General features: G+C 50.9%; 13 protein-coding genes across 13 annotated transcripts; 6 read left to right on the top strand and 7 right to left on the bottom strand.

Moving 5' to 3' along the window:
- Positions 1-667: 667 nt before the first annotated feature.
- On the top strand, positions 668-2,566 carry COCCADRAFT_2086 (uncharacterized protein; the record flags this gene model as incomplete). The annotated part of the gene is made up of 1 exon (XM_007710526.1): positions 668-2,566. One exon carries the CDS (start codon positions 668-670, stop codon positions 2,564-2,566), a length of 1,899 nt encoding a protein of 632 aa, XP_007708716.1.
- A 565-nt stretch (positions 2,567-3,131) lies between these two features.
- On the top strand, positions 3,132-4,079 carry COCCADRAFT_23389 (uncharacterized protein; the record flags this gene model as incomplete). The annotated part of the gene is made up of 1 exon (XM_007710540.1): positions 3,132-4,079. One exon carries the CDS (start codon positions 3,132-3,134, stop codon positions 4,077-4,079), a length of 948 nt encoding a protein of 315 aa, XP_007708730.1.
- Positions 4,080-4,437: 358 nt separating this feature from the next.
- Positions 4,438-6,528, bottom strand: COCCADRAFT_2088 (uncharacterized protein; the record flags this gene model as incomplete). The annotated part of the gene is made up of 1 exon (XM_007710527.1): positions 4,438-6,528. One exon carries the CDS (start codon positions 6,526-6,528, stop codon positions 4,438-4,440), a length of 2,091 nt encoding a protein of 696 aa, XP_007708717.1.
- Positions 6,529-7,131: 603 nt separating this feature from the next.
- Positions 7,132-8,106, bottom strand: COCCADRAFT_86945 (uncharacterized protein; the record flags this gene model as incomplete). The annotated part of the gene is made up of 1 exon (XM_007710601.1): positions 7,132-8,106. The coding sequence occupies one exon, from the start codon at positions 8,104-8,106 to the stop codon at positions 7,132-7,134; it is 975 nt and encodes a 324-aa protein (XP_007708791.1).
- Positions 8,107-8,786: 680 nt separating this feature from the next.
- On the bottom strand, positions 8,787-10,012 carry COCCADRAFT_33781 (uncharacterized protein; the record flags this gene model as incomplete). Its single annotated transcript, XM_007710564.1, has 7 exons — positions 8,787-8,870; positions 8,944-9,072; positions 9,109-9,237; positions 9,289-9,443; positions 9,552-9,635; positions 9,829-9,924; positions 9,988-10,012. 7 exons carry the CDS (start codon positions 10,010-10,012, stop codon positions 8,787-8,789), a joined length of 702 nt encoding a protein of 233 aa, XP_007708754.1.
- A 1,719-nt stretch (positions 10,013-11,731) lies between these two features.
- COCCADRAFT_33782 (uncharacterized protein) lies at positions 11,732-13,639 on the top strand (the record flags this gene model as incomplete). Its single annotated transcript, XM_007710565.1, has 2 exons — positions 11,732-12,590; positions 12,633-13,639. 2 exons carry the CDS (start codon positions 11,732-11,734, stop codon positions 13,637-13,639), a joined length of 1,866 nt encoding a protein of 621 aa, XP_007708755.1.
- Positions 13,640-14,391: 752 nt separating this feature from the next.
- On the bottom strand, positions 14,392-15,231 carry COCCADRAFT_86935 (uncharacterized protein; the record flags this gene model as incomplete). Its single annotated transcript, XM_007710602.1, has 2 exons — positions 14,392-14,948; positions 15,015-15,231. 2 exons carry the CDS (start codon positions 15,229-15,231, stop codon positions 14,392-14,394), a joined length of 774 nt encoding a protein of 257 aa, XP_007708792.1.
- A 386-nt stretch (positions 15,232-15,617) lies between these two features.
- Positions 15,618-17,361, bottom strand: COCCADRAFT_33784 (glycoside hydrolase family 35 protein; the record flags this gene model as incomplete). The annotated part of the gene is made up of 2 exons (XM_007710566.1): positions 15,618-16,984; positions 17,049-17,361. The coding sequence occupies 2 exons, from the start codon at positions 17,359-17,361 to the stop codon at positions 15,618-15,620; spliced, it is 1,680 nt and encodes a 559-aa protein (XP_007708756.1).
- Positions 17,362-18,844: 1,483 nt separating this feature from the next.
- Positions 18,845-21,496, bottom strand: COCCADRAFT_86870 (uncharacterized protein; the record flags this gene model as incomplete). Its single annotated transcript, XM_007710603.1, has 1 exon — positions 18,845-21,496. One exon carries the CDS (start codon positions 21,494-21,496, stop codon positions 18,845-18,847), a length of 2,652 nt encoding a protein of 883 aa, XP_007708793.1.
- A 95-nt stretch (positions 21,497-21,591) lies between these two features.
- On the top strand, positions 21,592-21,804 carry COCCADRAFT_86849 (uncharacterized protein; the record flags this gene model as incomplete). The annotated part of the gene is made up of 1 exon (XM_007710604.1): positions 21,592-21,804. A coding segment is annotated over one exon (213 nt), but the record flags the coding sequence as incomplete, so codon positions are not given.
- Positions 21,805-22,738: 934 nt separating this feature from the next.
- COCCADRAFT_33786 (uncharacterized protein) lies at positions 22,739-23,560 on the top strand (the record flags this gene model as incomplete). The annotated part of the gene is made up of 2 exons (XM_007710567.1): positions 22,739-22,881; positions 22,951-23,560. 2 exons carry the CDS (start codon positions 22,739-22,741, stop codon positions 23,558-23,560), a joined length of 753 nt encoding a protein of 250 aa, XP_007708757.1.
- A 180-nt stretch (positions 23,561-23,740) lies between these two features.
- COCCADRAFT_86865 (uncharacterized protein) lies at positions 23,741-24,103 on the top strand (the record flags this gene model as incomplete). Its single annotated transcript, XM_007710605.1, has 1 exon — positions 23,741-24,103. A coding segment is annotated over one exon (363 nt), but the record flags the coding sequence as incomplete, so codon positions are not given.
- Positions 24,104-24,982: 879 nt separating this feature from the next.
- On the bottom strand, positions 24,983-25,752 carry COCCADRAFT_23397 (uncharacterized protein; the record flags this gene model as incomplete). Its single annotated transcript, XM_007710541.1, has 2 exons — positions 24,983-25,380; positions 25,668-25,752. 2 exons carry the CDS (start codon positions 25,750-25,752, stop codon positions 24,983-24,985), a joined length of 483 nt encoding a protein of 160 aa, XP_007708731.1.
- Positions 25,753-26,430: the final 678 nt, after the last annotated feature.

The raw sequence follows: 26,430 nt of genomic DNA on the forward strand, positions 1-26,430 counted from the left end.
GGAAGGACGGGTTGGGAGTCCGAGGACTGGAGGATAAGGGAGTGGTGATTAGAAATGTCGGTAGTGACCTCAGCATGTATGCGTGTCGCAGCTAAACCCCAACGGGCTGCATGCGGGCGCCTTGACGTTAAACCGACCATAGTCCCCACCCAGGCCAGCGTTGTTTGGTCGTGTGTGTGTTTCATATGGTCGTTGTCCACGTCTGCTACACGTAGGCAAGCGCATGTATATAAGTGTGTACAGCTGTAAAGTATGCAGTCTACCATGGCCACGTGCTGGTGCAGCGTTGCAGCGAGTTAGCGCACGAGGCCGACGGCATGGGATCCCCACAGGCTCGGCCTCGTCGTCATGCAGGTCCCGGCGACTCCCACGGCTCCCGATGCCAAACTCTCTCCTGTGCCCGGTCCGGCCGTCATCCGCCGCCCTGGCTGATCACTGATTATATTATACAAAATCTGTTTCTTGGCTTGCGCCTTGTTTCTTTCCTTCTCTCTGCGCTGTACAATACCCATTTCCATCCCAGCTGCAACGCGCCCATCTCGCATCCACATCCCCACCCATCGCTATCGATAACCGCCCCCAGAAGCCTCGGCGCATCGCCACATCCTCAGCCTTCAAACTGTCGTCCTCGCCCACGTCTCGCCACGAGTTGGCGTCGCTCCAAGACATGGACTCCCATCAGGGCGTCTATGACGATGAGGGCGCCCCTCCGCCCATTTATCGCGACGATGAAAACGCCAGCATCCATTCCAACCAGTCGGCCGAGCTCATTGCCGCGTCCGAGGCCTCTGCCCAGGAGTACTACAACCCACCGCAACAGTCTTATATGAGCAAATACTTACCTCCACAACTGCAACGCGCCTGGCACAGCACTGTCGTTTGGGTCAAGGGCCCACAGCCGCCGCGACCCTGGAAGATCCGCCCATTCCTCCCACGTGTCCAAGCTGCCCCCATTCGCCTCTTGAACAACTATTTCCCAAAGCGGAAACAGAAAATTGCCCTACTTGTCTTCTTTTATTTTTGCTGGATCCTGACCTTTGGCCTTGTTCTGCATCGTAGTGCCTTTGCAGCGGACATACCAGGCTACGGCAGCCCGGTGCGCGTGCGGTGCACAGATCGCTTTTGGAGCGACGGCAATGGCTGCGGCCTCAATGGCGATCTGTGCCGGCCCTTTGAGAACAGCACCATGCCTTTTCGCTGCCCCGCAAACTGCAAGCGCGTGCAGCTCATCTATCCCCATGCCGTTGGACACCAGTTGGTGAACTACCGTCCACTCGTCGTAGGCGGGCCTACAGACGACGACGAATCCCTCGAAAACACTTACTACCGCGCCGACTCATTCATTTGCGCTGCTGCCATCCATGCTGGATTCATCAACGATGCTTCAGGTGGATGCGGCGTGGTTGCTCAGATTGGTGAGAAGACTAACTATCCCAGCGTTGACCGCAAGCACATCAAGAGCACTGGTTTCGATTCCTACTTTCCACGCTCCTTTTCCTTCCTCTCCGGAACTGCGACAAAGTGCCGCGACCTGCGATGGCCCCTGCTCGGTGTTTCCTTGACATTCACTATTCTCTTGTCACTCTTTACCACTTCACCACCCGTATTCTTCACTTCAATATTCCTAGGCGTCTTCGTCCACGTTGCGCTTGCTTCGGACCCGCCGAATCTGACAGACTACTATGCGATTGTCAGTATAATGCTCGCGCGCCTGCTCCCGGCATGCTTTTGTATGTATGCTGTCTACCAGTTCGCCGTACGTCGCCAGCTCGAGGGCCTGGATGCGCACATAGAGAAGACAATCCTCTGGCTGGGAGGGTGCTGGATAGGCGCTCTGAACAACTACACCTTTGACAAGATTCCCATCGAGCGCCTCACTCCTCACGAGATCCAGAACCAGCCAGGCGCCATCCCTGCCCTTATCATCATCGTTCTTACCCTATTCTTTATTGCTCTTGGCCAGGCCTGGGCTTTCAGGGTCGAGGGTCGTCTTCCTCGTTACCTTGCCATTTACGGCATCCTAGTCGCAGGCATACTTACACTTGTCGCGATACCCAAGATGAACGTTAGGATTCATCATTACATCCTTGGCCTTCTTCTTGTTGCAGGCACATCTATGCAAACCCGGCCCTCCCTTCTCTACCAAGGTATCCTGATTGGTCTGTTCATCAATGGCGTTGCGCGCTGGGGCTTTGCTAGCATCTTGGAAACACCCACCGCTCTTCGTGGTGACGCTCCCAGCGGTACCCCTCTCCCTATTATTACAGCCCCAGTCATTCACAATAATGTGAATGTAGCTCATATTAAGCCCAACATAACTTTTGACTGGCAGTATCCATTCCCCACGCCCTACGAAGGCATGAGCGTCTTGGTCAATGACGTGGAAAGATACCACGAGTTTACAGACAGGATGGACGATAATTGGACCTGGACTCGACACATGGAAGGTGTAAATGAGTACTTTCGCTTTGCATACTTAAGCGGTGGCCGACGAGGTGATTATACAAAGGCTGGGGTTTGGAGGGCAGATGGTGGGTGGACAGAGATGGAGCCAGGGCCATCATAACGTTTTTAGACATGTTAGAGGAAATTGGATACGTGATTGTACGCACGCGTTGCGAGAATGAAGCATTCATTTATCATTGAAGCAACCCAGCAGATTGAAGTAGAAACTTGCTTGACGCAATTGGGTGAGTCGGCCGAGAGGGGTACATCTATTAGTCAGCTGCAATAGGTTAGCAAGGGAGATGCTTCTCGAAACATGACCTTGTTGTCAATCCCAGACGATTGCAAGGAATATACTGTGGTCCGCTAGCTCCGATGTTTTGCACGCAATTTGTCAGAAGGATTGTATTTGTGGAGTTCGGACTGATCAATGACCGAAGAGGGGTAGGATAAGGCATCATACACGCTACCGAGGCAGGACTTTAGTCCGACCCAACCTACTAGATTAGAAATAGCCACGAAACAGGGGGACGATGCTATCTGGCATGTAGTACGTATACAAATACTACTTATATGAGCGGGGAAGGTGCTGTCAACGTCAAGCTTACACCTCACAACTTCCCACCCCCCACCACCACCCCACCACCACCAACATCTCAGCAAACACTACCACAAACGCTGCCACAATGGTCAAGACGATTTTCGGAGGATTTCCCCTTTCAGACCAAGCATACTTCAACACCCATGAACAGCGCACTGAGGTCGTTGAGGTCCTAATCAAGAACGGCGTCAAGAACATTGACACAGCACGCATATACCCCGGATCCCAAGAGGCCATTGGCAAGCTCGAGAAGCGTAAGGAATTTACCATCGATACCAAACTGCCCGGTGGCTTCGGTCCTGGCACCGCCACAAAGGAAAATGTCATCAAGGACGCCCAAGACTCGCTGGACACGGTGAACATTGAGCAATTCGACATCCTCTACATCCACGCCCCAGACCCATCGATTCCCTTTGAGGAAACCCTCGAGGGAATCAATGAAGCCTACAAAAAAGGCATCTTCCGCCGATTTGGCCTGAGTAACTTTAGCGCTGAGCAGGTGCAGCAAGTCTACGACATTGCAAAGGCAAAGGGATACCCTCTGCCATCTGTCTACCAAGGAAACTACAACCCCGTCGCCCGCCACCTCGAGACTCAGCTCTTCCCCACTCTGCGCAAGCTCGGCATCCACTTTTATGCCTACTCGCCTCTCGCCGGCGGCTTCCTAACCAAGACACCCGCAGACCTCGACTCCGGCGCAGGCCGCTTCAACAAGGAGGCCCTCGGCGGCCTCTACTCCACCCTCTACAACAAGGAGCCCATCCGCAATGCGCTATCCAAGTGGAACGATCTCGCCGAAAAGGAGGGCGTCTCCAAAGCCGAGCTTGCGTACCGATGGGTTGCGTTCCACAGCGCGCTGCAGGGCGACGACGACGGTGTCATCTTCGGAGCTAGCAAGCTGCCGCAGGTGGAGCAGACGGCCCAATGGCTCAAGAAGGGAAAGCTGAGCAGCGAAGCGACCAAGGGCATTGATGAGGTTTGGGAGAGCGTCAAGGAAGTTGCGCCTGTTGACAATTACCACAGCAGGGGGTAAGAAAGGGTGACGTTGTATGCAAGCAATTGGGGAGAAAAGAAACTCCGAAGACATGTGGGTCTTTTTGCATCCTCCCTTGGTGGAGGTTATAACGTCAGCATGGGATATGTCAGCATAGTAGTTAAATGTAAGCAAATAAACTTGATATTTGTTCAAAGAAATACATGAGTCGTTTGTCGTTTGAAATATGACTTGTGTGAGCAAAGAATATTCTGCTGCCCCCTCCTTGTTGCAAATTATGATTTGCCATCTCCCCTTGACCAATATTCTCGTAAACTATTGGAAAATAGAAAACTCGCAAGGGGAGAAAAAAAAAGATGAAGCAATCCCGCCCCCCCCCGCCATACTTTCTGCAAAATCACTTCTTCCTCACAACCGTAACACCAGGCGTAACCGGAACCCTCCTCTTCTTCACCGGCGCCTCTTTCTTCTTCTTCTGCTGCTGCTTCTCAACTTTGGTCTTGGGCGCAGGTTTCTTCCTAGCAGTTAGCACCGAGATGCCTTCTTCTTTTGCACCATCCTTTGCCTTTGCCTTGCCCTTGCCCTTGCCCTTTTGCTCACCCTCGTTCCCACCCACCACCTCCTCCTCCTCCTCCTCCTCCACCACCAAAAGCCCATTCTCCTTGATCCAAAAAATAACATCCAACGCCACATCCACAAACTCCTGAATGCCACGTATGAGCTTGAAAGCCTTCTTGTTATTTTCCAGGCCTGCACGCCACCGGTCGATGACGGCGAAGAAGATGTCGTCGACGTTTGCGGTGCGGGCGCAGCGGATGCGGACGTACTCCTTCTCTTCTTTCTTCTTAGCGTTGGCCTTGGCCTTCCCTTTACCCTTTGCACCTCCGTCGTCATCCTCGTCAGACGAGGAAGAAGAGGAGTACTTGGAAAAATAAGCCGGCCCACCCCTCCCCATCTCATCCCCAATCTCAAACTGCACGTACGCCTCCACAACCATCATGGCTATGCTGTGGAAATTCAGCACTGCAAGTGCGGGCTCCGGGTCTGGTGTTGCCAGCGCTTGCTGGCCTGGTAGGAAGATGTTGGTGAGAAGGGAGAGTTCTTGGGCTGTGTGGTCCGGGGAGAGGACGAGGGGCTCGCGGATTAGACCCGGTAGCGAGATTTTTGCGATGGGGAGGGACGAATCTTTTGTGGGTTTGGGTTTGGATGAGGAGGTGGAGGCGGGGGGAGGGGAGGGGGAGAAGTGGATGTCGTAGGCTGGGAGTTTCCAGTTTATGAGGGAGGGGAGTTGAGGAGATAGGGCTGCGGATGGTTGGCGTGCTAGGCGGGTTTTGAGGGGTTCGTCATCGTCCGATGAGACTTCTTCTTTGGTGTCTTGTTCATGTGTTTCTGGTGCAGTGTACGCACTCTGTAGCTGGTTGCGAAACTTGGTGGTCTGACTGGATGTGTCGTGGTTCTGCGCAGAGTACGAGGTAGGAGGCTGCTTCGATGCCGTTTGATCGTATGGAAACTCAGACTGCATTTGAGACTGATATTTTGTGCCGTTGTTTCCAAACGGGAGAGTTTGATGCGTGCTTTGAGGAGCTCGCTGGTAGCTCAATGGACCCGTGAGGATTGAAGCTGAAACACCTGCCTGGTTCTGAGAGAAGCTGAAGTCATTGTTTGCTTGTTGAGCCTGGCGCTGATTCTGCTCGTACTCCTTTTGTGCGTTCTCCATCTGGCGTTTCCTGTTGTCGACTTGGATTTGGAACTGCTGCTGGCGATCAAAGTTAGGGTCGAAAGGGAACTGGTTGAGCTGGGTAAAAGGCCGCTGCTGCGGGTAGTTCTGGAAGCGTGGGTTGTATGAAGCAGGAGTACTGGAGGGCTCAAACGATGTAGGGATGTCTAGAGTGGTGTATGGGAGTGGAACAAATTCAGTAGAGCTGTGGTCTTGGTAACTCTGCAGCCCATCCATATCTGCTGTCGTTTGGCCCTTGAAGCCTGAATTGGCAGTCTCTTTATGGCGCCAAGAGTCTGTTGCTTTGGTGGGATTCAAGGATGGATGATCGTGTCCATATCGGCCTTCAACGAAACCAGGATACTTGACGCGTTCATGTCCTTCGAAGCCGAGTCGCATCTTCTCTATATCGTCTTGATGCGGCTCTTTCTCAGGTCCAGTCACGTGCGGAAGAGTCGATGAATGAATCTCCCCATCATCCACATCCATCCGCTCGAGATCGTTTGTCGAATGACCAGGCTCCAGTTTGATAGCATCACTGCCCAATGAGTTTGCAGCATCCTGGTCACCGCCATTACCGAGCCCATCAAGTTGCTGCTGTTCAGCCACAACCGTTTCTCCGCGCTCGTGACCCCAACTTGCAATGCCGTTTGATTCATCCACCGAATCTTGCATCTCCCGGTGGAGGATGAAACCGCTTGATTCCCTAGGTCTCGCAATCTCACCAGCTTCTCCTAGCTCATGAGAGCTAGGTTCGTTCGTGGACTGCATGTGTAGAGTGCTCGGCGCTATCAAAACCAGTATCGGAAAGTTGTAATGAACGGTGTGGCATATATTCAATGGAGATTGTGAAGCCGGTGGGATACTTCGTTGCTGCTCAGTTAAGTACAGTTAAAAAGATTAATTGCGTTAATTGTTAATAGAAGCAAAAGAGAGATTATGTGAGGAGAGTTAGAGGGTATCAAGCAGAGGAACTGCGTGAAAGCTATATATATGGGCTTGGGAACACGCTCTTCACTACCAGTTTCTCGCTCACCTTTACCTAGGTGGGAGCCACGCTTGCTCTCACCTGGCAGCGTGTTCTTGACACACGGACGGGTTTCCGCAATAGGCGGTATGTCACCATGGGTGCTGATGCCTTACTGGAGCACACATGCGAGCAGGAACGGTAAACTTGGCTTAGGAAATTCACGCGCTTGAGTGAGGGTACTACAAAAGAGCGGTAAGTTCTCGCGAATCAACGAGAGAGAAAGGTCTACGGTTTAGGCTGCGAAGATTTTAGCACGCAATACAGGGACCCAATGTGAAATGCTGCAAAAACATCAAAGAGACAGAAGGGTGGTGAAGAGCACATCATCTCATTCCTTTCCGCTTTCACTCTATCCCTGCCACATCTGCCTTCAACCTCGTCACAAAGCCATCAAAAAGCGGGTAAAGCGAGCAATCCCGATACTTGTCCGCCAGGCTCCCCTCACTATCTCTCGCCTTTGCAACATCCTCTGTACTCACATCCTTTCCCTGCATAACCGTCCCTTGTGGGTACACAGGCCTGGTACCGCTCTCAATCAACTCCACAAACGCCGGGTCTATCGGCACGCTGCCTAAAAAGGGAACTTGAAAGTCACTTGCCATGACCTGTCCACCTCCTTTACTGAACACATTGGTGCATTCCGAGCAATTGGGACACACGAAGCCGGCCATGTTTTCCACCACACCGAGAACGCGTATGCCCGTCTTTTTACAGAAATTTAACTCCTTCTTGACGTCGCTGATGCTGATGGCTTGCGGTGTTGTTACTACTACCGCGCCAGCAAGAAAGGGTAGGCTCGGATTGAGCGAGGGTGAAGGAGTCGTATTCTTGAGGAGAGTTTCGAGCAGGGAAATGTGCTCGTCAGAGGTACCAGGCGGCGTGTCGATAAGAAGGTAGTCGAGCGGTGGCCAAAGAACATCGGTGAGAAACTGGCGGACCATGGCTGTCTTCTTGGGGCCGCGCCAGATGACAGCGTCAGAGCGGGAGGCCAGGATGAAGCCTAGCGACATGCATGATAGCGGTCCAATCTTTTGATCTTGTGCACTCTCTCCTTCCTCATCCTTTATTTTCTTCCCTGGCAACGTCTGCGCTCCATGGACATCGACTGGTATCCAACCACCAGGCGCCTGCCTTACTTTTGAATCCTCAATTCCAAAGAAGCGCGGTATACTTGGGCCCGTAAGATCGATATCCAAGACACCAACTGAGTGGCCTTGCAGCGATAGCGTAAGCGCGAGTTGTGTGGTGATGCTCGACTTGCCTACCCCGCCCTTGCCGGAGAGCACGAGGAGGATGTTGCGGATATTATCGAGGGGCATCGCAATCGCTTCAGGGTGGATCGGATATGTTGTATGGTTTTTTGAGTGTCGCAAAGTAAATTCTCAGCCAGGAGACGTCTGTGACCGGAAAAGAAGAAGGTGGTTGTCGTAGCAGGGTAAAAGGCGCATCGTGTGAGGTACTTGACGATGGTGGAGCGCCTTGAAATCCAAAGAAGTGGCGGGTTGCGGCGAGATCGGAGGTCCGACCTTGAGCCGAATTGACCTCTTCAACCAGTAAAGCAGTATAAGAGCGAAATGCTTCCACATGTAGCGCAGCACTATCTTCCTCTTTGCGAATTTAGGTGCATATGCATAGCAGATCCCATTTTTCAAAATACCAGTAGTTATATGAACACAGATGAAAAACCGTTAGTCCCCTCCTTTGCACACGACGAGGCTGTTAGGCAAGAAAGGAAAGCAGGCAAAGATAGGGCAACTATAACGATTTATTCCGAGAAAACTATGGACCTTACAGTCGTTATTGAAGGACAAAGAGTTTGTCTGTTAGTGGTAAGTAGAATTTCTACCAATAACTAATCGATGCGCATTTCCCCTTCCAAAAGCTTTTTGGATCACTCACCAAGTTTCCAAGTTTACTAAGCAATTATTATCAACATTTTGGGAATCGCGCTAGTTAACTTAATTTGAACCTCAAGAGAAGCGAAAGTTATCTATGACCTCTAGGGCTTTATGACGTACTTCACTGCGTGGGCTTCGCCTGCCTTCAACCGCTCAAACGCTGTGATAACTCCGTTGAGCCCCCCCTGGTACCACCTCATGCCTCTGCGGCTTGAACCAGCCTTCCTGTAGACCTCTTCCTACATATCTCGAGAGCACGAAACCAAAATCCTTCTCGCTCTCATGCACGACCGATACGTTATACTTGTTGTGTGTGACATGACTTGGAATGCCAGTGTATTCTTTCTCAAAAAGCACAAGAGCAATATGGCCGCCAGTGCCCATAGTCTCGGCCATGATGTGCGCGCTTCTTTAGTTCGACACCCCTTCAATCGCGTGCAGGATCTCACGCCCGCCTGCGGCATTCCGAATGCCTTCTTTAATGTCGTCCTCGGAATCGCGGTAGTCAAGAATTGTGTCCCCTTGGCTCCGGTCGATGAAGTCTTCCAGGTACTATTTGAAACTCCCAGCAATGCAAATGATAGGATGAATATTGCTCTTAACAGCAAGCTGAACTGCATATGATCCCACGGCAGACGTGGCTCCCCAAACGATCAAAGGTGTGGGTTCCTTTGCTGGTAGCCAGGGCACGAGAGGTTTAAGGTCCAGATAGAGACCAGTTGCAGCAATGCAGACATTGAGAGGGGCCGTTGCTGCTTCTATCATATCTCGTGCTTAGCCTCCGGGACATGCCGACTAAAATAAACTAGATCTCTCGATTATAGCAGCTAGGGGTGAGCCAAAGAGATTGAGAGCTTTCGGCTTGCCCTCGAAGGTCGTCTGGGGCCCAAGAACCCACGCAGTATTAACCTCAATCACCGCATATTCTGCAAAACTTCCATTTGGGATACCTGGCTTGTGAAAGCCAGCGACACGGTCTCCCGGCCGGAAATCTACCACATCTAGCCCCACAGCATGCACGACGCCCGCAATGTCGTCGCCTGAATCCATTGACATCCCCCATAGGTCGACCATCTTCCTATAACCGCCAAGATTGGTTATTCCGAAGCTCTTGTACAGAAGTCAGATCGTTCCATTTCTTACCAGTCTTTTGGGTTGACCCAGCGGCCGCTACCTTGACTACAACCTGACCCACTCCAGGCTGTGGGATGTCATGCTCGACAACTTTGCCGACCAATCCTACAGCTTCTGGTCAGCCATCTAATGATCTATAAATACGCCTTACACATGGTTATAAATTACCAGGTCCACCAATAAACTCTTTCATGGTTGATGGATGACAATGCTATTACAGTAATTTTATGAAATACGAGGCTGATAAAGGTGTAAACGCTAGGTTAGCTGTTCTGGAGGGGCTATGGTCATTATTCGATAGTTCATCCGTATTTCGTCCGTATCTCGCACCTGACATCTAGTCTAACTAGCGTGGTATGGAGATGGCTCACGCTCGTAGTATTACGAAGATAATCTGTACCACCAGTCAATACAGGCCTAAGACATATCACCCCTTTCCCCTCTTTCCACTGTGGTAGATCAAGCATTCTATTTTGGATGGATTTCACCTAGGGAGTAGGGCATATGTATCAATAGACTAGATTTCCATAGTGAAACCTGTCTCTGCGTAGCAGAGAACCTTTGTAATGAGACGCTCTTTCGACTAGATCTTCGGTCTCAGCTAAACACCATTGCGTGAAGTTAGGCTCAGCACGTATTAATCTTGCAGTCGCTATCGTACTAGTATGTTCGCCTCCGACGAAGAAGAGTATTTGGGCTATTAGAGAAGAGTTAGAGGATAGCCTTCATAAACCAAGCGATAACATAGTCAGCCATGCGCTTTTTATCATCGGAAGCCGATTTGTCAGGATATCGGCAGCTACGAAGTGGAGAAGGGCTGGGCTCCTTCGTATCTAGTAAGTAACGCGGGCCGGCTCGTTGCGTCGGGACGTACCTAAATGAACAACAAATTTATTAACGCCTCGGGACAGACTATCTCCAGATTCCGGCTAGTACTACACCGCCCTCCCCGCCACGTCTTATAGAGCATTGCCGCACTTATATTACTAACACTTGGGATAGAATATCTCTAGATTTCGACTAGTGTCGCTACAGTACTGCCGTCATTATTAAGTATGCTTGTCTCGTATCTGGTATACATAAACAGGCGTGTTTTGCACTCTTGATGTTGGTTTTTACACTTTTGATCTTCATTTTTGCACTTTCAATGGTGATTTTTGCACAACAAGCTTGCCGGAATGTTCGACCGCCAGCGGGTAGCACCGAGCTTGAGTAAATTTCTAACTATTGAATCGGGAACTTCATATCCGATATCTGTCGGTTCCGGCTCATTGACTTGCCGTGAATACTAGTCGAACCGCTCCCTGATGATAGCCTCTTTCTGTTTACGTCAACCGACGCCCATCAAGTTCTGTACTCCACCTTGTTCCCTACCCTGCTTGTATGTAGGCGTTGATTCATGTACAAGGACTGGCTCCACTTAACTTGAGAGGGAAAATACCAGCTCAGCATTCGTAAGAAGCACTGTGTAGTTACAACTGCACATTCAGTAGATATACTGGGGGTGTCGGCTAAGTCTAGTTTTCTCAGAGTGCTCACGTGATACCCCAAACCTAGCTCGGCACTGCTGCACTCACAGAACATAACCGTCTTCCCCTCATGTCTTACCTCCCGTGAATCTGCATTGGGGGGGGGATTGATCATACCCACAGATGGTCTACACCAGTATCACAGTGATCTCTGCTCCGCTTTAGTCTACTGCCCCTGCGAACCTGCATGTATTCCCTGATGATACCCACACACACTCGCCACCCTAGGGAGATTGAGCAAAGACTTAAATATAATAGGGACAGGTTTTCCGTCAAAATCTGAAGAGGCATCCAGACAGTGATCTTAGAATCATACAGTCTATTCGAATATCTTACCGCTTCAGGATCACTATTCATTTTCTATCTCAACTCAACTCAACACCATGACGGCTAAAATCGAGGAGATATACGCCCATGAACGGCAAAAGCGCATGCACCCTGAGGGGAACGCCCAGTACATTGACGTGCATTCCCCCGACTTACAAGACCTCGGCAAAGATCTATGGATCGACTACGAGGCTTTGGCTAAGGCGGATCCTCCAATGCGGAACGGCGATAGAATCAAGTTCTTGATTACTGGCGCAGGTCATAACGGTATCCCCTCTGCCGTCCGCTTGATTGGCGCGGGCTTCAAGCCTGAAGACATCGTCCTCGTCGATGTTGCTGGCGGCTATGGAGGCACGTGGTACTGGAACCGCTACCCTGGGCTCATGTGCGATGTTGAAGGGTATTGCTACCTGCCGTTGCTGGAAGAGACGGGCTACGTACCCAAGCACAAATACTCATACGGTGCTGAGATACGGAAGAACACGGAACTGATTGCGGAGCGTTGGGGACTTCGCGGCATGTTCTCCACCAAAGTTGACCGTCAAGTTTGGGACAATTCAAAGGACCATTGGGTCGTTGATTTGACTCAATCATTCGGCGACGTTCGTCCACCTACCAAGCTTACTGTGAATGCCCAGTTTGTCTTCATGGCAAGTGGTGTACTTTCCACCCCTAAGATTCCTAATGTACCTGGATTTGAAGACTTCCGTAAACACGGTCAGACATTCCACACCTCTCGATGGGACTACAGAATTACTGGCGGCACTCAAGAGCAACCTGATATGACCAAGCTCAAAGATAAAAACGTCGCTATTATCGGTACAGGAGCAACGTCTGTCCAAGCTATACCTGAGGTAGCGAAATGGGCAAAGCACCTTTATGTCATCCAACGAACGCCCTCGTACTGTGGAGAACGTGGATAAAAAGAGACAACCGCTGCAGAATGGGCCAAGGTAGCAGATGGGCCCGGCTGGCAATACCGTAGATCCAGAAACCTTAACACCTATGTTAGTGCCAACCCGGAGCCCGTTGACTCTATTAATGATGGCTGGACCCGCAACCAAGCGCGCTCCGTCATCATAGGGTCAGATTCCTACATTGTTGAACCTGGCAAAGAAAAGGAACACACTGCCAAAATGCTTGCGATTGATCACCCTATCGCAGAAGAGCTCCGCAGTCGTATTGACAAGGTTGTCAAAGACCCTAAAGTGGCTGACAAACTAAAGCCCTGGTACCCTGGGTGGTGCAAGAGACCCACCTTCAACGACGACTATCTTGAGTCTTACAATCGCAGCAATGTTACCTTGGTAGACACAGACGGTAAAGGAATCCAGGGCTTTACGGAGCGCGGCGTGCTTGTTAATGGAGAGGAACTCGACGTCAATCTCCTTATCCTAGGCACAGGCTTCGTGAGCCCTTTTGAGATTACACCGAATGCTCGTCAAGCCGCGCCCATTATCGGGCGAGGCGGCCGGCCTATCGAAGACAAGTGGCGAGGTTCTGACTTTGGCACTTTGTTTGGAGTTGCTACACACGGCTTCCCCAACATGTTTGCTTACCACCTTGCTGGCGCGGGCGTTTCGTACAACATGACATTCACGTATGATATCATCGCTCGTTTGACAGCCTATATCATTGCCGAGGCATCGCGCCAGTCTTCCGATGCTGAGAAGCTCATCATTGAACCGTTGGAGGATGGGGAACAAAAATGGACTTCTGAAGTCGTAAAAAGGGCAGGGTGGTTTTCAGCTGCGGCCATTTGCACACCTTCGTACTTTACAGCGGAGGGAGATGCTACAATCGAGCCCGCATCACAAGAAGAGGCGCTTTTGAAGGCCAGAAAGGCTGGTTGGGGAGGTGGTGCACACGATTACGGTCGCATAGTAGACGCGTACATCGCGAGGACGGAAAACAAGCTCGAGGGTTTCTTGGTTCAGGAAGTCAACACGATGAATGAGCCATAATCGTCCTGTAAATTGTGGATTTCAAGCTGGTTGAAAGCCAGTTTGAAATACAGAATAATTTTTATCCTAGTGTTTACACAGTACTTTACATAGAAAAATATAAATTGCTTCCTCTATCCGTAGTCTATGCGATTTTTCTATGTCTCTACTCTATCTTACGACTTACTCGAATTGTTTGCATCTGGTTGGCGTATCGCGTGTTAGATTTTTCTCACGAAAAGAGTTGTAGATCACAACCCAATCTGCCGAAATCGGTATTAAAAGAATTACTTCGCAGTCAGGATACCTGGCGGCTCCCAGAGGGTTGGTCTTCCTGGGCCTCAGTTCAGAGTATCGTGACACGTATCTAACATGCCACGACCTAGAATGGAGAAATAGGTAGACTTTTTAGTAAGCAACTTAGTGATATTTAGACATCTCGGTCAATCTCCTATACACCAGTGATTCATTAGTGGATTTACACACCTTGCTAGGGTCACGTGGTCGATTCTTGGTACATGTTACAATATCTTGATCCAAGGAAACAAAATTGGTTATTTCTTGAGCCACATGCCAAAGAAAACAAAAATAATCAGACAATGCTGACGTGTCGTCTCGTGTGCAATTTTGGTTATATAGGAGATTTCATTTCTCGCAAATATATAGAAGAGGGACATTCATATCCGAAACTCCTTCCAGGCACACAATGACCATCGCTCAATGCTTTCTAATTTCAATCGAACCTATCTCCATACCGCCTGCTATCCCCCTTTCTATGAAACGGCCTTTCTCAGCGGCGCCTCTCCACCAACCTCGAGCCTATAGCCCTCAGCGCCCTTCTCCGTCTCCAAATCCTTGGGCTTCGCCGCCTTGGCACCCACCTCGGGAAACGCAAATGCCTTGCTCCTGCCTCCCTCGAGGCCCTTCCAGACGCCAATTGTGTTCCAATTCGTCCATGTTGGCGCGCCCACCCAGGGCTGCACGTTCCAGCCTAGCTCCAACACTACATCTGTCCTATTGCCCAGCTTGCCGGTAATATCTGTGATCTGGTACTTGGGCTTCTGGTTCTGGAGGTGAAGCTCGCCAATGGGGAATGGCGAGGGTGTCTTTTCTTTGGCGGCCGCGCGTTTCTTGGCGGATTGCTTGGGTAGCTTCGACTTGGGGTCGGGGTGGATGTAGTGGTTCTGGTGCCAGGGTGCCGAGGTGGATGCGATGATGGCGTCCCAGATGATGGCTTCCGACGGGGGCTCTCCGGCGCGGGTTGAGGGGTAGACAGCTTTAAGGTAGACGAAGAGTTGTTTGGTGTTCCAGTTGAAGAGACTGGTGAGATCTGCGGTATATGTGTGAGCGACTCTTCTTGCTATCTGCCTATCCTGAGGCGCATGCGTATACGTACCGGCATCCAGGTCGAACTTGATGTGTGCGTACTCCTCCCTCTTTGGCGAGTAATAATGCGGCCTGCCCTTGACTACTTGCACATTTCGTAGCGATATGCTGGCGGTGGGGTTTTGTGGTGTAATCAGACTGCTCAGCGCAATCACGGTCGCGACTGTGAAAGCCACCGTGGTAAAGAAGCCAAAGACATTCTGCAGCCGCACCAACGTCGAGTGCATGCTCAATGTGTAGGTGAGCACGAGGCTCAAGGACACTTATGTGGAGATATAAGCAAATTCTCTTGAGGGAGAGAGATGGGCTCGTTGAAGACGGTTATGTGGACATGCAACGTTTACCCAGTGGTCCTAACACGTATCCGACCTCTCGCGCGGACGTCGGCGCTCAGCCTTACGAGAGAGCCAGGGTCCATTTGGCGCTAGTCCCTCTTGAGTCTACTATCTTTGTTGAACATCTCGGTACAGATACACATCTGGAATTAAGACATGGACAGTATGTATGATTTGTTGGTTTTCTTCTGGTTGAGGAAAAAATACTTGCAATAGCCACGCATGCTCAACGACATCCACCCTCCCTTCTTTCCATCCTAGGCTCCAGGCCGGAACTTCTAAAACGAATAAAACTCCACCTCCGCAATGCCCGTCCGCGCTGGAATAGTAATCGCAATGGGAAATCCCCCATAATCAGGATCTTCATTGGGCATCACCGCACTCGCTCCACTCCTTGTCTCATCACCTCCCAACGTCCTCAGCGTCCGTAGTTTCCCCGTCGCCACATCTTCCACGACCTTCTCCTCATTCTTCAAAATACCATTAAACCTGGCCCCAGGTTTGGTCGAATGACCCGTAACCTGGAAGCCCCATCCGATGAGAAGGAAGCGCGCGCCGCCGCGATGAATCACCATGCCACTGCCCGTGTCGGGTTTCCCAAACACAAAAGCACGCTCAATAGTTATGTCCCAGTCGCCGAAGCGCTGTCGAATGGGTTTTGAAGCATCTTTGTCGCCAGATATTTTGTCGAAACAAAAGCCTACCGACGAGCCAGGAGTTCTTTGCGCTTCGAGCACGAGCTGAGAGACCTGTGCTAGCAACCCATAGTGTTTTGTAAAGGGATTGCTTCCGGGTTCCAGTGTATCAATACCGAATGGACTCGCTAGAAGGGCTTGAAATGTCCCGTAAGCTATCCAGATGCGTCGGACACCGTACTCGTCTCTTCGCTGTTCTGGGATAAAGAGCACATTCCTATCATGTCGATACTTGCCGCAAAGAGTCGTGTATTCGTTGAGATAAATGTCTGGCGCGATGAACTCGAGATTAGGTGCGAAACGAAGCCAGATATCCAGGACGTTGGTAGTCCCGCCTCCAGAAGGGTAGTCGCCTGGCTGGCCGCCTCCACCTACAACCGTAGGAGTTTCGTTGTCAGCATCCTCGCCTGCATAATTCTGCCATACATTGGTGTAAAGCGGAATTGGATACTCGGCTTTGCCTGCTGCTGCTACCCGATCCACATAGTGTGCATAGTGGTATGCCATGAAAAGCTCGTCTGTCCTGTTGCCCTTGCCAAAAACCTCTTCCCAGCTCCCAGACTGTGGCTTCGACTGCGCAACGAACGTCTTGAGGTTGGCTTTGAGGTCAGCGTGCAGATTTTCGTACTCTTCTGCTAGGAATTTGAGTAGATCTTCAGGTACAGGCTCTGCGAAAACGCTATTGGCTTTTGCACTCCCATCCCGACTGTCGAACAGCAAACCAACTTCGTTTTCGACTTGAACCATCAACACCGTACTATGTCTCTCGTCAAATTCTTTGATATGCGCAAGCAGCTTTCGAAACGCCTTTGTATCCGCTTCAACGCTCTCTTCATAGAACAGCGAAAGCACATCCGCAACCTCCATCACGCCCCCAGCTTTCCGCAGCTCTGCGCGTGGGAACCGCTCCGGATTTGTCTTGACCCAGGCTGGCGCATAGGTAGATCTTCCTAACGACGTCTTGAATCAATACCTTTTTCTCAGACTAAGCAAGTAGCGAAGCATCAAACTCACCATTCTTGAACGATCCAAACCATAACAAAATCAAGTGCAAGCTATGCTCACGAGCACCCAGAATAACTTTGTCCAACTCTTCAAAATCAAACTTTCCCTCTTCAGGCTCAATCATTTCCCAGCTGACAGACCCAAGAAGCGTATTCACATTCGTCGCAACCATCTTGGGCCACACCTCGCTCATGAACTCTGCCGATGACAACGATGAATTCTGGAGCTCACCTCCCAACATGAGATATGGTTTGCCGTTAACGACGAGCTGTTTGGTGTTTCCATATTGCTGGAGGTGTGGAATATGCGTACTGGAAGCCATGATATCTTGGGACTGCTCAATGAACTTGGCAAGTGTAAAGAAGAGCAATTGGATTCAAGGGTTTTTTTGTTCGTAGACAGACATGGCTTTTAAAATAGTCATTTGCTTGAGTTACGTTTCTCCAACAGCGAGTGGAGTCCCGCGGGGCTTCTGCTCCACGCGGGGTAATGCTCACCGAATAGCGGATGGCGATGACATCTACCGGTGCTAAAACCACGGCCATTTGGAGATCTCCAATGCTCCTCTATTGCATTAGGGCTGTGAATGAAGAGTGCTAAGCTAGTACCATCAATTTCAAAGTGCTTTCTCCAGCATATTGATTGTCAATGTTTGAGTGGGGAGTAAGGCATGATGCTCGATAAGTATGCACCTACATACCATATCAACATCGGGACTAGCGTCGCACTACCCCATCACCTCCCGGCCTTATACAAGGCGCAACCTCCAACAACCCGCTTTCCCACCGTTACTTCATTTGAGAAGAATGAATCATCTCCAGGAAATCATCAAACTCGCTAAAAAAACCCCTCCCATCCCTTGGCCTCCCTTGCCAACTTCCCACTCCGCCCCACACCCTCTCTAGTCCCAAACCCATAGTAACACATCCCCTCCCTAGATACCTCCATATCCCCCCTTCAATCCCCCTAATCATGCACATTTCATGTCCACACTCCATTCAACCCTACCGCGACAATCTCTTGGCGTAACCTACACCAGTAGCAAACGAAAACACCGTTTCCCATTGTAACCTTTGGCCTGGGCCAACTGACACAGCTACCACCCGCCCAACAAAAAGAAACAACGCCGTGATCCGACGTATCAGAATACAACCACACACACACGTTACTACATCAATATCTCCAACCCCAATCCGCCGTACAACGTGCCCCAAAAGCCATCACACCGCAGCCCAAATTATTGATACTTATCCTTCAACCCAGTACCTCCCTACCTTCTCCCCCTTTCCCTCCGTCCAGAAGGACAAAACAACAACAACAGCAACTTACTATACAATGCGCGTATATAAAATTCTTTTCCTGCGATCATTTCCGTAGTCCGCACGCCTAGTCTAGGTTAAGGGAAGAGACTTGTGATTTCTTTTTCTGACAAGATAAGAGAGTCAGGATCGATGGAAGATTCGAAGGTGGTGAGGAGTGAGTACGTGTATGTTGCCAGTTTAGTGTAGCGGTTCTGGGTAAAGGGGGCATATAGGATAGAGTGTTCTTCGGGTTTTCAAGTGTTGCGAGTCGGAGATGTAGAGTGGCGGATGGGGGTAAGTGTCTTTAATCGAGCGGCGAAAGTGTTGGGAAGAAAGTTGAAGGATGGATGTTGGGGAATGCGAGATGCTTCGTATGTATGTTACGATGATAGATCTATTTCAAATTCTTTTTTATGGGAATTTTTTTTTTGGTCTTGCTGTTTACTTCATCCACGTCGTTTGTGGAGGTAATGAGATAGCAATAGTTTGATACTATTATCCAATCTATTCTTCTTCTTTCGACAGCCTATTTTCGTCTTCTGTTCCTTCTCCCCCGGATATACAACCGCTCTGCTTACCCATGTCCAAGTCCAGATCCAAGCGGCTCACCTGCCGATTCCCATCCAAAGCCTGTAGTGGACAGCGGCTCTTTCTCCGTTTAATCTTCGGCGGACTAATGGGTTCGACGAGGCTCCGCCTCTTGCTTGTCACAACACCAGATAGCAGGCTGGTGTCACTAACAGTTGAGCTAGCCACCTCTGGTGCCGTCAGACTCTGTGGGTCTGGGGCCAAGGCACTCACTTTCTTAAGAGTAGCTTTGCATGACCTTAATTCGCGGGAAGCGCGTATACCCTTGGCCTGAACACTTTTGTCAGCAGAACCATCAGAACTCGACGCGTCAGTATCAATATCAGTGTCAGTATCAAATTGCATCTTCTGCACCTCAGAACCACCAGATGACACAGGGGATTCAGCCTCTGTGGGTGGACTCCGCGGCGTCTCTTGCAAAAGACAAGGACTCATCCGCTGTGACTTCTTCGTCGTACACTCCGTAGCAGCAGTATCCTGAGACCCCTTTCTCTCCCTGGCATACTTCTCAACCAACAAAGCAACATCTCTCGCATGCCCATCAAGCTTATCCGCATCAGGCACTGAAAATTTCTCCTTCGCCATGCGCTCCAGATCCTGCATGGTAACCGCATCCTCCCACGACCTATCATGGTGAATCTTCGTAACCCGCGGATGACGTAGCATCTCAAATGACGCATGAGGCAACCTGTCGAAGCCTCCCCCCAGAATCTCAACAATCAAGGGGCTTCTAAAGGCGACAGTCATACGCCGGCTATAGTAGTAGTGGTCCCTGAGATTTATCATGTCAAATTCAGTAGTGGCACCACCCTCATGCAAAGTGGTCTGACGGATATAGCCCTGGATGTTCAGGTACTTTGCGTCAGACCTTGGGATACACTTTTCAACGCTCAAACTAGCGACGACAGTGAACCTGGGCTTGGCCCCTGTCAGTAGGACCACATCCCTGTTTATGCAGCATCCTAGGTAAAAGTGCGTCCAGTGTAGAGGCTTTAGAGTCGTCTTCGTTGCAGCCTGCGCATCAAAACTAGCTCCAATGACAGCGAAGTCGCCCAAATCTCGCTCACTGCCCATATCAGCTAGATAATCCTTCTTGACCTTGATGAAGAAACCTGTTTGACGGTGGCCTTGCTCAGATAGCAAGGGCAGATAGGGCGCTTGCAACGGTTTCAGTACCAATCCTTCTTGGCGATCGGCTAGGGTGCGGGCGAATGTCTGTTTAAGGTCTGTTATACCATTCCCTGTCTTAAAATCCAACAAGGTCCACTCTGAGAGCATGGACCGACCCGGTACGGCATGGATAAGTTTGTGAAGAATTTTGCGGCGGTCCTCGAGGCAGTGACGCAAAACGGGCTCATCATCTATAGTTAAGACGTCAAAGAAGACAATCATGAGATGTTCCTGTTGATGCACCGCAGAGCTGTTTAATGTGACTTTGAAGGATCCTGAGCGCGTGACATACTTGCGAATCTTGGAGAATGGCAGTATCTTCTTCTCCTTGTCGCTGTATACCACCATTTCACCGGTAACGATGCAGTTCTTTTTGAACAAGGCATCTGGCTGGCCTATACGAAGAGCACTGCGGATTGTGCCGTGTAAAGCAGTACGATCTGCAGTTGCATCTTTGCCATTCTTGGAGAAGATTCGCAAGTTGCTATTTTCATTTTCCAAATCAACGTGGATCTCGGAATACTCGCCGTCGTATTTGACTTCGGCAGCCCAGACGCCATCGCCAACAAGCTTCAAGCAGTTGCTGAACGACCATGCTTTTAGGAAGGTCGGTCGCCCAATCTTGACACCGACCCTAGCCTTTGGTCTTTTCGCTGCCTCAACGCGCATGGGTTCCTCTTCCCACGACTCAGGTACGGCCGGATAAGAACTAAGTTCACCTTTGAGTACATCAAAGGCTGCCTCGTAGTCGTTCTGAAACGCCAATAGCTCCGGTAACAGAAAGTGATAGTGCCGCGTTACAACTCTTTCGTCCAATTCGATAGTGCAGTAGTCTCGAAGTAGAAGGCGGACTAACCATTTTGCTTCCCACGACTCGAGCCTCGTGATGATACTTTTAAGTTCGTTGTCGATGTTAAACCCCGGATCACGAAGTCTTCTGGTCTTTTCGTCCGAGAATCTACAACCGGCCGCCAATTGCACCAACAGGCAGTTAACTCTTTTGATTGTAATGTGTGGTTTGCTGGAAAAGGTACCATCCCAAGGCTTCATGGCGCGTTCGACGTATGCGCCCAGGTCGCCATAGGTGCCCGTCTTCCAGCTTTCGAATAGCGTGCGCTGTCCATGACTGAAGGTGAGTAGGCGTGCGAGTTTCTTCGCGAGCAAGGGCGCTTGCAAACCGTACACGCGGTCTTTCCTTTGGTGCGGAAGTAAGATGGAGAGCACAGCTCCGCCATCCGTATCTGGATCGTCAATGGCAGCTCTCTGGTTTTGGAACCATTCCGAAACAGCCTGTTGGATGACCTCTTGTTCCTGCTTTGAAGGTGGTCGTGGTCCATTCGTGGAAATATTCTCAACGTCTTGCAATAGGCTACAGATAGCATTGAATGTGAGACTCATATTCGGTCCTAATGGATAAATCCTGCTGACTTGTGGTATTGAATCTTGGGTCTAGATTATGCAATCCTTAAATAGATTTGACTGTCGATGTCTGACCTGATGTCAAGTGCGCGTGTGTGACTGCGTCGAGAAACGCCGAGCCGAAATGCCCTGGGTGCTGCACTAAGACTATCTCGATCTACCTTATCTCTCAAGATCTAGACACTGACGCCGAAAAGGTGCATGGCCGTTCAGCTTATACTCTCATCAGTATCCTCATCATAGTCAGACAAATATCACCAGGGCAAACACCAACCGTGCCAGGATGACCCTTGATCAGAACGTGGACGCATACACTGGGCAACAGCAACGTGACAAAACCACTGGGGTCAACAAATGTGACAGGCAGGGTTAATAGATATATCGACAGGCAGGTTTCAATACAATAAGATGAGACGGACGAGGAGACAGGCACGCACTGGGTGGATGCAAGAAATGGCGCTAATGCGGGGTATCACGGGATCTGCCGTACTTAGGTACGTGGAGGTACGTAGTACTATATACCAACAAGCACGCCAAAGTGGGCAGGTAACCTTAACTCCGATTGCTCAGTCCTGACGCGATTGTCTGGGTCTGGCTTTTTGAGACATCATCGTATCTCTATCGCATATCGTCACTTAACACATAACATGACTTAACACCGAATGTATGCATGAGCTCGCGGGGAATAAATACACAAAAGTGGAGATGACGCCTGCCTTCGCATCCGCCATGAACCGTGACTACTACATGTAATCCTCTTGGTAGACTACAATACTGTAATAAAACCAGCCTGTACCACCACGCATTTGAAGAAAAATACATAGATTTCGTGTGATAGAGTGCTAGAGATTTACTTATGGATTGATAGACTTTCAGAAGAAAATCGTGTGATTTAATGGTGCTGGCGTGTAGTTGCATCTCCTTGATATTGAGCTTTTTTCTTATCCGGTGATTTTGGTCGACCGAAAGCCGATTTATCGGTGTCGGTCCTCCGACAACCAAACGTATTGTAAACTGATGGAGTTTACTCTCTCTGTTCAATTGAGCGGAGAAGAGACCTAGGTACTGGTGTTTGAACACGTAGAACCGGGGTAAAAGCCATCGGTTGCAGTTAGGAATAACAGACACCCCAACCGCAGATTGAAGGTATATAACTTCTGCTCTGTGGAGATGGTGGCTGCGGCGTATGATACTAACTGAGTTACAGACTTGATTTGGATAATGCCCGGCCAATGGGACAGCATTGGAGACCCTCGGTCGGAGGCGTCCAAGAGAAAGGACATTGTTCCGCGCGGCGACTACAGGTCTTCACCTCCCGGAAAGCTTACCTTCTTTGTGCTCCGCAGCCTCGAACCTGTTCTCTAGTACTCGATCTTAGCGCATGGTTTCGGCACATCCGTTTTGCACCGCGTGGGACTACAAACACTACCGAGCGGGCTGCCTGCGCAAACGGGTATAGGGCTGATCGATGGCTTAGGCCTGTCGCCCTACCGGCTGGCCTTGCTCGCCATGTCAGTTGGCTCGGTGGTCAAGCAGAACATCTGGGTCACAACACTATCTAGGGACCCGATGACAGTAGGTGCGGCGGTTGCGATAGCGATGCTCAATGCGGCGTCGAATAGTCTGAGCACATATGCCTTTGTCACTTCTGTTTCGTCGGCCTCGAATGAAGGGGACTTTCCACAGCCGGCGCTACTTATTGGGAGCACGCTTTACGTAGCTGGTCTCTTGACGGAGCTTGTTGCGGAGATTCAGCGCGCACGGTTTAAAGCTGATCCAAACAACAAGGGTAAGGTGTGTACGGGGGGCCTGTGGAGTTTGGCGCGGCACATCAACTACGGAGGATACATGATGTGGAGAGCGGGATATGCAATGGCCGGAGGAGGATACGGGCTGGGTGCCTTGGTCGCAGCCTTTTGGGCCTGGGATTTCAGCCAGCGGGCTATTCCCGTTTTGAGCGAGTATTGCGAGAAGCGGTACGGTGCGCAGTGGGAGTCATATAGGCAGAAGACGCCGTACAAGCTGAATCCCTACGTCTATTAGGTTGACAATGGCTGCGAAAACAAAAAGCCCTGAATGAAGTAGCTTCAAAGAGATCCGTGCCTTTTTGTCGGCCCCAGAGAATTGACCTGTACATACCCGCACCCAAAACTCCACGTGCACAGTCGTTCCATTGCCGTGCTCGCTAATCACTAGACAGAGTACCAAGCACCAAGCTGGGGGCACAGACGAGCCATTGTGCTGCCGGCTGATGCTGACGCGCCACGGTACCATATCTCCAAGGGTGTTTTTGTGCAACAAAACAATGTCCATCACAATCAATTCATAATCACAACAAGAGCTCTCACTACCGACACGGAGCCATGTCCGGATGCTAGCGGGCTGGGAACCGGATCATCTGACAGACCGGATGCATGCTTATTTCCCAAAGCGGAATCTCACGATAACGATGGCAGTCTTGGAGATAGCACATCCAGTCGTCGTAGCACGATGCAGGTGCAGTTCTCGTTAGCACGGCATTATCCGCGCCGCAAGGCGGCAGTGCCTCTCACACCGCCCGTGAGTGCAAGCGACGCACTACTGTAGCTCGCATGGCAGGCCTCCACCACTAGAGGCCTTTTTTCTCTCTTGTGAGAGAAAGAAAAAAGGTGGTGTGCGATCTAGCATTCAGCTAAGAGATCTGCGGACGTTGTGGCACCTTGAAAACCCGAGGGCTTGGGCGCTACAGGCGGTGGCCGTGGTGGTAGCAGAGTGGTTTTTCGTGGTGGGGGTGTGAGAGCACGAATCATGGCGCATCGCTAGGGACAGGCGGTTGGCCTTTTGGTAAGAGCGCAGCGCATGTTCGCCCAAGTCGGCGATGGCATGGGAAGGGAGGGTTTGTTTTCATAGCCGCTAAAAAGACGGCAATGTTGGCATGTGCTGACACATTTATGGGTTTTCTGGTTCAGGACAGCAACGCATGCAACGCGGGGTTACGAGCACTCGGACGTCGAGGGTAAGCGATGATCTACCGAATCCTCAGCGTTCAGCTTTTCAGGGTCCTTTATTTTTTTGCGCGACGGCAGCTGGCGAAAATGATGATGATCCAGGGATATGGCTGTAAGTAGGCGATTACGGACGCCACAGCAGCAAATTACCAGCGTGCTCGCGCCATTCACAGCAATTTCCTTGCAATTTCCAGAAATACATGTGGCAATTACCGGCATCTCCACAGAACTAATTATCGATAGACAAGCAGAAACGCATCCAATTTATCGATAATGGTCAGGAGAGGGGTGTGGGGTGCTGTTGTTGTTGCTAGATGGTTCCGCGGCGGCGGGCGCCAATTTTTTTTTATCGTGCGAGTGATGGAGGTGCGGGCCAGGAATGGCCGACAGTGATGGAGACGAAGAGGCTCAACAATTTTTTTGAACTGGGATGTTTTTCTGGGCAGGAGAGATCACGATCTGATGATATGGAAGAGCTCTAGTGCTGTAGAGCGGGGAACGGCTGGTGGTGCATCGGCGTGCATGCAAACCCCACCTGGAGGGTAAACACATGTTGGTTAGCGACCAGGTAGGGTGTAAGGACAGTAGTCGTGTAGGCGAGTGTAATGCTGGGCAGTGTTGCGGCAGCCTGCTCATGCACACGTCTTGTCGAGGGCAAGACAGGCACCTGCAGCTGAAACGCTGTGTTTTGAGGCGGGCCTTGGTAGTATCCCGGCACGAGGGTGCCGGGGGGGGATGTTAGCGATGGTGAAGAAGGAGCCGGTGCTGGTGCTATGAGGCATTTGACGTTGCCTGAGGTCATGACCTCAACGTAACCTCGTATCGGCCAGACCGGCGGCTGCTGGGCATGAAACACGGTGTACTTTATGTAGCTATCTACGTATATCCATAGAGTAAGTAGTAATGCTAAGTAGGTAAACAGACAGCTTGTGATCAGGTCGGGTCAGGTCGGGTCAGAGGTATACAGTGGGCTCGTATGCGATGCGACGTTTAAACAAGGTGGATGCAGCGGAGACGATCATGCAGCAGCAATGCTCGAGCCACGTTTGCCGATGATTCGACGCGGTAAGTGAAGAGGGTACTTGCAAGGTGTAGCGATGAGGAAGTATGCAGCAGAGCAGAGCAGAGCAACGCAGCGGCCGGGTCCAGGATGTTCGGCATACAGGGCCCAAGGCAGTAGGTGTATGCCGCCGCCGGACAGGGCTCCGCTCTGCAGTCTGGACGCCTGGGGCTAGGAGTGAATGGCATGGTGGTATAGTATGGCGTGTAATTGCAACATGTCGCATGGCCATGTGTGAAGTGTGTGTGGTATGGCTACTAGTAGACAGCGCTGGAGGCGAGAGGGATTCCGGTTTTCAGCCGTTAGCAGGGCGACTATGGGCTAGGGGGGGGGGGTTGAGGATGGCGTAGCATGGCACCAAGGCCTTTCGTCATTGACCGTCTTGTGGGTGGAGCATGAGCAGGAGAGAAGAGTGGTTCCCACCCGCCGGCTCACGCCCTCGCCTTTCTAGCGCCGTCGCCGCCAACGGCAAGGACGGAGCGTACCCACGACCAAGATATAGTACGATACACGGCGGCTGCCTTTGCCTCGCTCTGTCTGCCTGCCTGCACTGTGCCTGTGCTGTTGTCGCTGTTTCTGGTACCACTACTGAGTACTAAGTAGTAGATGCGCCCGCCGTCCTGCATGCCCGCCTATTCCCCTCCCTCCTCTGCTGCTGCTGCTGCTACACTACTCGTCCTTGAACCTCGCTCGCCATTCACCATCACCGTCGCCCCGTGACCCACGTCCCACTGCTACACCCACACCCTACCGTCGTCGTCGTCGTCGCTGTCGCCTCCCACACTGCCACTCTGTCGACGCTGCTTTGGGCCGTCTAGCCATCAGACCATCGCCTCGCCTCGCTGCCGTGACTTTGGATCCGACTA

This window comes from Bipolaris zeicola, assembly GCF_000523435.1.
Source record: "Bipolaris zeicola 26-R-13 unplaced genomic scaffold scaffold_19, whole genome shotgun sequence".
Taxonomy (NCBI): Eukaryota; Fungi; Ascomycota; class Dothideomycetes; order Pleosporales; family Pleosporaceae; genus Bipolaris; species Bipolaris zeicola.